At 37.6% G+C, this 10505-nt stretch overlaps 1 protein-coding gene across 1 annotated transcript; it reads right to left on the reverse strand.

Annotated features, from left to right (window-relative positions):
• Positions 1–1097: 1097 nt before the first annotated feature.
• On the reverse strand, positions 1098–3135 carry LOC105053586 (uncharacterized). The gene is given in 4 exon segments (XM_010934811.3): positions 1098–1488; positions 1491–1914; positions 2087–2172; positions 2715–3135. Coding segments are annotated over 4 exon segments (918 nt in total). The 5' UTR covers positions 2907–3135; the 3' UTR covers positions 1098–1272.
• Positions 3136–10505: the final 7370 nt, after the last annotated feature.

A 10505-nucleotide genomic window follows, 5' to 3' on the forward strand; every position in this document is an offset into this window, starting at 1 on the left:
ACGGGGCCGACCAGCCAATGTGACATGTTGATGCAAGTCGGCTCGTAGTAGACTGGACCGAAGATGCGGCGTAATTTGGGACAATTCAGAGGTAGAAATGGTTACATTGACTTCACCATTCCAGTGTCCTAGATGTGAGAAAAGTATCACCTCCTTCTTTGATATGTACTTCTTGTAAAAAGAAGAAAAAAAAGAAAAGAAAAAAATTTGTATGCTCCAAATAGAATACTAGAGTGGAGGGCTAACATGGCAAAATCTCCGTAATAACCACGTTATATCCTGAATAAAAAAATTTTGAAATAAAAAGCAGATGATTGCGTAACTAATCCTTGTATAAGCAAATTTTCATGGTAATTATCAGTGTTAAAGAATTATTTACTGTGACTCGTATCTATAGAGAGGTAAATAGTACAGCTAATTGAATAGCTGTCTTTGTTGCTAAGCACTTTGGTAGAATCTTATGGGCACCTTTCTCTAGTATTCCTATTCGATTTAAAGATGTTGTCAGTCCCACAAAAAAAGAGAGACACTCCACAACTTCGCTACTACAACATTACATAGAGCTAGGAAACATCTTTCCAAAGAAAATTTCAGAGAAATAATCTCCCGTTGTCCCAAGATTTCCGCAGCCAAATTGCTTGGATGAAACAGGTGTGTCCAAATTGTCAGAACTTGGCAAAGGAAAAAGGCCTGAAAGATGCCTTAATCTGGTCCACAATGATCCAGACACTAGCACATCCAGTCAAAAAAGTTGAACCGAATTTAACATCCACTAGTTTCCATATACCATCGCTATCTTCTACATTAACAATGTCAAATTTTCCCACATATGAAGCCATGCTGGTTGACCAGCTAGCATATCCAGTTCAAGTATCAATCGTCTTCAGGTATTGCCTTGCTACCTTTAAAGAAGAACGAATTATACTTCCATATCCTTGTTTTATTTATTTAATACTGAACTAACCGTTGCATCCATGCCCATTGGATTCTTTGCCTGCATCCAAGCTACTTGAACCGTACCAAAGTCATTGGCTAACAGCAAGAGACTATACTTGGCGTAAGGGTGGGATGGTAGTAATTAAGATACTAAATCTGCAAACTTTTAAAGAGGCTAATCCATTAAAACAATATCTATCTTTAGAAACTAAACAATGCTTTTATTTTTTTAGAAACAACTAGAAACTGAACTAACTATCTCTAAACAGAATAAAAACAAACTACAGCAGCAGCAGTAGCAACAAGGACACCAACAAACATAATCAGAATTAGAGGCTACAGTAGAGACTTGAGAGAGCGAGCCTTCACGGGCTTCCTTCCTCTCTTCCTACGATTCCTCTTCTTTTCCTCATCACTGCTATCCTCCTCGCCGTCGTCATCATCTCCATGGAGTACCCTCCCATCATCTTCATCACCTTCTTCTTCGTCGTCGCCGGCCACTGGAGCATCACATTCATCGCCATACTTCGAATCTTCCTTCCCCCTTTCTTCTCCTCCTCCTCCGGTTCGATAGCAGTATCGTCGCCATTAACAACATCACCAGTTTTATCTCCTCTCCTCTTTCCTCGCCAAGGTCCGAACCCAGCGTAGTAGTAGTAGTAATACAAGTTACCACCATCACCACTTGCATCCCCCTTCTTATTCTGAACACTAAACTGGGTTCCGGTTCTTGGGTTGGCGACTTTACTATGGCTGTAACTATATGATCGAAGCTGCGCGAGGTGGTAGAGGCAAAGGGAGTGGGGTAGGTTCGCCGGTCTTTTGCAGTGCCATCCCTTACCATCACTCTTCTTACAGCTAACAGTGGTCTCAGCAGCCGTCGTAGAGCCCGTCTCGATCTCTTTCTCCTTCCTCTTCCTCCTTATCTTCTTCTTCTTCCTCTTATCCTTCTCCTCTCTCTCCTCCATCTCCTCCTTACTGTCAATATAATAAGTAAGAACTTGCTGCTCTCCAACTATTCCTTCTCGTTATTCTTTGGGTGGGTTTGGAATTGGTGGCAGTAACTCGAATGATATAAAGGGGAGGGTGGGAAGCCAGGAGAAGGAATGGAAAGAAATGAAAAGGAGAAGAAGAGTTACAGGCTTATTACCTTTTATTTAGAGGGATGGGTTCTTCTTCAAGCTTGATGCTATTTCCCATAATGCCCCTATCCAACCCTTGTTCCTTCTCCTCCTCCTGCTAACAAGACAAGACCCAGAAAGGATTCGAGTCCCAAATGCCCGTAGAAATAGGGATAAAAAGAAGCGCCAAAGAAAAAAAAAAAAAAAAAGATAAGTGATTTGAAAAAAAAAAAAAAAAAAAAAAAAAAAAAAAAAGGGGCTAAGTATGAGCCCTGAATCGAAGCAGCGAGGGAAGCCCTCCCCGCCCCCCATTTGCGATCGATCGACCGATCGATATCGAGGTTTCTTTATTTCCTCTCCGACCACCCTCGTCCATATGGATGCGAACCCTAACACTCTCGCCAGAATTCAAAAACCAAGCCGATATACAACAGGCAGAGAGAAATAGAGAATTAGGAAGCTCAAATCGAGTAGCATCCATGTCTTCCATGGATTCATTGGGTGCTTCTTGCGAAACCCTAACAGTGGCATGAAGCATTCCCCAAACAGAAAGAGAAATAGAACGAAACGAAGCTTAACAGCAGTTGGGCGAGCGAGAAGCGGAAAGGAAGGAAATAGTTTAGCATGGAGAAGGGGATGGATCGATCGAGATCTGACCTGGAATGCGATGATGCTACTGTCGTGGAGATTGGGTATCAAATCCCAAGGCGAGCGGTTGAGCTCGCAGAGAAGCCCGGCAGCGGCAGAAGCTTGCGAGTCCCACGATTCCGACGACGGCGACCGGAGCGGCGGCGAAGCGTACGCGTTCGCCGAACCCAGAAGCTTCGAAGCGCACTTTCTAATCCTCATGCTCGTCTCGAACGAAGATGGATAGCAGCGAGAGAAGCACGAAGAAGAGAGCGAGGGAGTGGGATGGAAGGAAGTGGAGATCTGATGGCTTCTTTGTTTCCTTCTGGTTTTGGTGGAGCGAGAAGACGAGATGGGAGATCGATGGTAAGGGGAGGGGCTTGGCGAAGGAAGGATTTTTTTTTTTTTTTTTGGTTTCTCTGGAGCCTCTTCTTCTCACCCTTTTCGCTGGTGTTTGTATACGATTTATTAGGTTTGGGCATAGACTCGGAGGCGAGGCGAGGGCGGGTTGGAGAAATGCCCTTGAAAATGGCAGAAACTACGGGAATGTCCTCCCAACACCATGTCCTTCGCGTGGAAACCATACAGCTACTACGGTCCAAAGCAACGGCTGAGCACCTTGGGGTATGGTTGGGTGCATGCCTCTTTGCTTTCGGCTGTGGCCAGGAGGTTTTTTTGGTTTTGTTTGGCCATTTGGGTGATTCAGGGAGCTCATAAGTCGTAACTCAAACCTGCTTTGTACAAAAGCCATTGCATTTACCTACACTAACATTAAGATATTGAAGTTCTCTATATCGGAAATTCCTTTTGCTTGCATCATGAGCCCATATGATGTTCTAATTTCCATTAATTCTACAAATTGAGAGCTATGGTTTGTGAAACTCTTTCTACTAATTATTGAATTGATGATATATTTGATTTACTGTTATATTCAGAATTGAAATCAGAATGGGTTGAAATGAAAATCAGAATTGTCATATTCTCCGATACATTTGGTTCGTGACTAAAATTTTAATCAAAATCGAAATGGTATTTGAATATTAGATGGGAGTCTGCATTGTATTTTAGAGATTTAGACATTTTTGTTCCGCTCTAAAATCGAAATAAAAATAGGATTCTTCCCAATCAAATGGTATCTTATTAGACCTTGATGTCCCAATGATAAGACGAGGTTGCATGATAGTCGTAACATATTCAGTTTCGTAAAAATATTTCTAAAGCTATTCTCTAGGTTCTTAGTTCATGCCATAGAGACCAACTCAGACTATTGCAATTTTGCACATGTTAACCGCTATAGATTAAAGATGATACTTTGGGATGATAAGTGTGAAGGCATAAATGGGCTGCAAGAAATCAAATGGGTTAAAATCTCTACTTTAATCTGCATCCTTTGCCTTTGCACTTGCACCATGCTCTTAAACTTGGGTGTCATTGATGGTGCAACAACCTTCGGCCCAACATAATAGCCTACCAGACCCACCTAAGCTTGCTCATTAATTGAAGGCCATCCCACTTGAGACATTAGGCTACAACCCACTCGCACCTTCACTAGTAATGTACTATGAATTCTTGAAACTGAAACCATCTTAGAAATGGGTATGAGCTCAAGATGCAAATATTATCCCATAGCTGGTGGTCTGTTAATCAACATGCATGCCTGTTGTAAATGCCAGATTCAAGATCCACTGTCATGCCAATTGCCACTAAAAACACATCATGAAAATTCCTACTTAACCACCCTACAACAACTTTAGGATCACCAAGGAGCATTTATTCATCCTACTTACTGGCCCTCAAAGAACGCATAATAAACATATTTGATTTGTGAATCTGATTCACATCGACTTTGTACTTAGCAACAAACTGATGTCTTATAAATTTCCCTTATACATTCAACGATCACTCTATCTTTTCTTAAACATCCATAAATTGTTCTAAATAACATCTTCAATTTTTGTGCTTGGTAAATTTCTGCCTTGTTAGCTTATTACAATATAAGTTTTTTATACTGTATCAACTCCTTAAGCAATGCTATCTCATAATCAACAAGCAAGACCATGCTCTCTATGTGGACTAACTTTTATAATGGCCCACCTTACAAAGTCTCCTGTCAAATAAGCTATCAACTCCTTGCAACCATCCTATTATATCTTAATTTGTTTATGTTTCTTATTAAGAATTATTACAAGTAAAACTTTTCTCTTTTTCTTTTGATAGAAGAGTAAAACTTTGCTCTTTATGGATACAAGTTTTTCTTCTCTCTAAATTTTTTCACATTAGACCAAATTTGCGAAACATTTTTTTTTTCTTTTCAATAGAGTGGCTCGTTGCTTCAAATTAGAAGTTGGATCTAAACCCATCTTGCTCATAAAAATGGATCTCTATCATAACTAAGTTTTATAGATTGAACATAATTATCTGCTCTACCAACCCCTTAGTCGCCCCCAGCGCCCCCCCCCACCCCTCCCAACCTCAAAGGAAAACCTATCCAAAAAAAATGATCTAAAATATTTTTTCTTTAAGGGAGATAGAGACTTTTCATCGGGATTGCAGGGTTGTGGTAAGACATACGGATTATCAGTATCTATAGTCCAACCCAATTTATGTACAACTTTATTGAGATCTTTCCAAAATAAAATTTTTATTTTATACAAATCAGATCCACATTTATTTTTACCTTTATTCATAGTTATGAAGTTAGATGGCACAATAATTTTTAAATAAAAATAGAAAGATGAGCAGCAGAGGGGAGGACTCCAACCTAGGTCAAATTTCTCCACCTTTTTTTGCTCTTATGGAAGGATGAATGGGGGCATGGAAAATCCAAGAACCTAAGTCAAACTCTACCCTCTCCTTGTTTATCTTTTTAATCCCACACCGGGTATGAAGTGCTCTGTTCCTCCATCATCTCTCCCTTCTCTCTTTATTTTTCTCTCTTTCTTTTTTCCTTCTTTCCTTCTAATTAACACCAAGACATCCAAACCTTCATCTCTCCTCTCATGTAAGAATTCTCTGTTGTTTCTCTCTCCATCTCTTTCCTTAGTCCACCTCTTTCACTCTATTGCTACCTCACCATTAATTGGGATGTAAGTATTGGTATTTTTGAAGAAGAAGGAAAAAGAAGAAAGGAGAGGAGATATCAATCCAAGTAATCAATATACCCTCCTCAAGGTGTATTCTAGCAAGAGCAATGCTGAAATAATATATTTTTGTTGAGTCTCACTAACAAATCACCAGACTATTAGTGGAAATTCTGCAATATGTGGATCAATAGATAATCGTTGATCTATTATGAGATGGCTGGTACAAAGTCTCATTTATTTGTAATGGTAATTGTTGAGTAAAATTACTCTCATGCATAGGGTGAAGTTGGATTTTACATATTTTTAAAAAATTATATATATTATTAAAAATTAAGAGAAGAAAAAGAGAGCTTGTATTAGTTGTGTTTAGTTTATACCACTATCGATTTATATCAATTTTTTTTAATGAAGGGATTACCTCCTCTCTTCTCATCTGATCCATCATTGCTAAATTTTTATAAATAAAATGCAGTTTAGTGTCAAACTTTCTAATTAGTTCAAAGTAATGGATTTTTATCGAGAGCAGATGTATATCTGATAACATCCTACTAGCTCATAAAATAATGCATAAATTGGACAAAGCTCATCATCGGTGAAGCTAAAAAGCTATAAAATTGGTGATCGAGTTAGATGGGACTTCCTGTTCAACTCTCTTCAATGGATGAGATTTCATGAAGACTAGATCAAATGGGTGCATGGTTTCATGATTTTCTCATCCTTTGCTCTACCAATCAATGACATGAAAATGAATCTTTTGCTTGACCATTGCTTTGATACAAGGATGTCCCTTATCATCATACATATTTATAATTTATATAGATGCTCTCTCTTATATATTGAAACCTATAATAAGTAATAATTCTTCATCTACTTATCAACCAATTCCCTCTGCTTCTTAGATTATATATCTTCTCTTTGCAATGACACCATATTGATTGCTTGAGATACTATATATAATACCATAATGCTAGTAGACACTGTCAAAGAGTACTACTATGAAGGCTCTAGTCAATGAGTGAACTTAACCAAATCTGCAAATGAGATTTAGGCCAAGAATAAATCTAGTGGTGGAGCATCAATAAAGAATTACTTGCAAATTATGGAATCCAACAACTTCTAGCAATACTTAATAGTACCTATTACTAAAAAGAGGTGAACCGTATCTAAGTGTAATCTACTACTACAGGAGTTTCTTGACATACTTAAGTATCACAAATGAGAAGTTTTATCAATGACGGGTAGAATTATCCTCATCAGGTCAGTATTGTTTGCTTTATCCACCTATTTGATGGTTAGCTCTATTATATCTGAAGATGTTCTCTAGAAGCTTAACCAAGTCATGAGAAATTTTTACGGGGCTCCACTAACAACTCCAAAAGAGTTCATCTATTAGCCTAAGTTAAATTTTTTCTATCAACCCAACTTGGAGGCTCAATGATACCTTTGTTGGATGTGATATATGAGGACTTGATAGCCAAAAGATAGCTAGATTTATACTAGAAGCGGATAACTTATGGTACTTATTTCTGAGGGCAAAGTATAGCTCTTGGTCTACATCCTCTTCTCCTTCGTCAGCCTAGAATGATTATTCTATATGAAAAATAATTTGCTCTTGTACATCTAATATAGTTTCCAACCTTAGATGATCTACAAGAGATGGGAGATCTATATATAAATGTCCTCCATGATCCATAGATTTTCGACATGATCCATATATGATGGTAGATGTCAGCACTCTGGACATCTTATCAATTAAAAGAGCTATTTATTGTAGGAGAAAGGCAGTGGAACACTATGTTTATTTGTCAGGATCTTGTTGAAAAACTTGCAAGCAAAATTTTGTCAATGGTGGTTTTAATTTTTGATAATTTTGATATATTTTGGTACTTCCTCCTACACATCTGTAAAAGTGAGAGACTTCTACCACTTCTTTTAATTCATCTCTTCCTCAGTCTAGAGTATCACTTGGGTTTAGAAGATGGATATTTACTGAAAGACTTCATCATTTTTTCAAAAAATTATAAGATAAAATCATTCTTATTGTACTTTTCTCATTGATATAGTGTGCATATATCCGCTCTTTATGTTCTTTGTTCGGGTGGAGAGGAATTGAGTACATACATCTCCATCGAATGTCAAATGGTGGCACAAGTATAGATGTCAGCTTCTATCCTTAATATAGCCATAATCTAGTATTTCTCATTAGAAACCCTTATTCAATATCTAAAGGAGAATCTTCAAGAAGAAAGGATAGAAGTGAGGTAATTTTTATATATCATATTGCTTACTATATCTGGTTAGCTAGAAACAAGTATACAATTTAAAGTACTCATTGAAGTCTAGGCTAACTCTGATGAAAGCTTCTCTACAAGCTTCATAACTCAAATGAGCTATTGCTACTAAATAGTAAGGGAAATCTATGGCAATCTGTGACAATAAGGACAGTTGTGGCTTTATTCTGTAGCTTCTATATTTATCTTCTCTTGTAAATCATTTTATATGGGTGCTACGATTCTTTTGCTTCCTCAAGATTAACTTTGAGGATAGTGTGCTTGATAATAGACTCGTGGAAGAGCAGACTTTGTCAATTGGAGTTCTAATTACTCATTTATGATTGTAGGAAGTTGACATAGCTAAAGCCATGCTTCGACGAAAAAGAGAGAAGGAAAACGCACAAAACAAAGAGAACAGCAAAAATAAGAAGAAACTCTCTTCTGGAGTTTTGATTCAATAATCTAGAAAATAGACTGACTACAATGTTGGCAAAAAGGGCCATATTTATAGAATAAAAATAACCTAACTTAATGCCTAGGCAATTCAAAATAAAATAGTAATCCAAAATAAAATAAAAAAAATCAAGATCGATTTCTAATTCATCTAAAATTCTTTGGCTCCTATTGACCTATCAAATGATAGAATCTGACTCCAAAATTGGTTATAATGGCAAAGCCATCAAGCTCATAGAACACGAAAAGAGCTTTTCGAATTAGGATCTTATAAGTAATTCTGACATTAGATGAGGGAGTTATGCTCGTTTTGACACAGCGAGGTCAAAACCTGATAGGATTTGGTGCATCAGCTTGATTTCTCATCCTTTCGAGTTTAGTCCATCAAATCAATGTATTTACCAACTAAGACATCTATGTCATCCTCCCTATACTAGAAAGAACTCGTCTTCAAATTAGAAGTCTTCTCATTCTCTAACAAATCACCTGTGTAGGGAACCAAGTGCTTCATATTGAACATATCAAAGATACAAAGATGAATAGGTAGCCTCAACTGATAAGTATTATCATTGATCTTTTTGATTATCTCGAGAGGATCAATTTTTTGCTGGCTCAACTTATTGTTTTCACCAATGGGATATCGATTCTTAGTTAGAACAGCCATATGAAATCACCAACTTCAAAAGTTAACTTCTTTCTATGCTTGTCAGCAGCCTCTTTATACTTGGCATTACTGTCCTCAATCTTTTCTTTGACGGACCGATGGATAGCCTTGATTTCTTCAGCCCAGCTTTCAGCCTTCACATTAGATCATCCCTAGAAGTGATTGGAGTCAAGTCTAGAATACTATTTGGATTTGATCCATAAACTATCTAGACCAGATTGTAGCCTATGGTTCGATTTATTGAATCATTGAAGGCAAACTCAACCTGTGCTAAGGCTAAGTCCTACTACTTCGATCATTCACCAGCAAGACTCAATAAATTCCTCAGGCTCCTATTAACGGACTCAGTCTGACCATCCATCTCAAGATGATAGGCTGAACTAAATTGCAGAGATGTGCCCAACCCTTTTCATAAACTCCTTCAGAAGTGGCTTATGAACTTCTTATCTTGATCGAATGTAATGGTCTTGGGCACTCCATGGAGATGCACAATCACCTTAAAAAAATGCTAAGCAACATTAGTGGCATCTAGAGTTTTGCGACAAGCTATGAACTGTATCATTTTTGAAAACTGATCCACCACCACTAGTACTGAACCGCATTGTCTTTCGGTCACAGGTAGTCCCAACATAAAGTCCATACTAATCTCCTCTCATGGGTGGTTAGAAACAGGCAAAAGAGTATACAATCCTACATTAGTCACTATACCTTTTGACACTTAGTATATCTGGCAATGCTACATATGTCAGATCACATCATGCTTCATCTTTGACCAATAATACTTGCTATAAATCAACGTGAGAGTCTTATCTCTTCTGAAGTGGCCATTTGCATGGAGCTCTTGTATGATCTTCTCCCACAAAGAACAATTGAAATACAGAACTACACTCCTAAAAAAAATCATCTTGCAAGTAGTAGTCAACTCAATCATCAGTCTAAACCTTCTGTAGAATGGTCGCAAAGTCTGGATCACTGGTACAAAAGTCTCTCAAAATATCAAAGCCAACCACCTCCATTTCAAGAATATCTAGAAGCTTTGTTGTACCTTGCTTTGCGGATCCATCACTCAATTCTGAGCATTAGATTTGTGTTTTAGAATCATCCACTTGACATACTTGCGGCTCAGCTTCTTTTGACTATTGATATATTTCAGTGCTTCATGGTCAATATACCATCCAAGTAATCAATCCAACTAATCAATATACCATCCTCAAGATATTTCTAGCTAGAAAAATGCTGAAACAATATATTTTTGTCGAGTCTCCCTAACAAATCACCAGACTATTAGTAAAAATTTTGTAATATATGGATCAATAGTTTATTATTAATCTACTATGATATTGCTTGA

This window comes from Elaeis guineensis, chromosome 11 (assembly GCF_000442705.2).
Source record: "Elaeis guineensis isolate ETL-2024a chromosome 11, EG11, whole genome shotgun sequence".
Taxonomy (NCBI): domain Eukaryota; kingdom Viridiplantae; phylum Streptophyta; class Magnoliopsida; order Arecales; family Arecaceae; genus Elaeis; species Elaeis guineensis.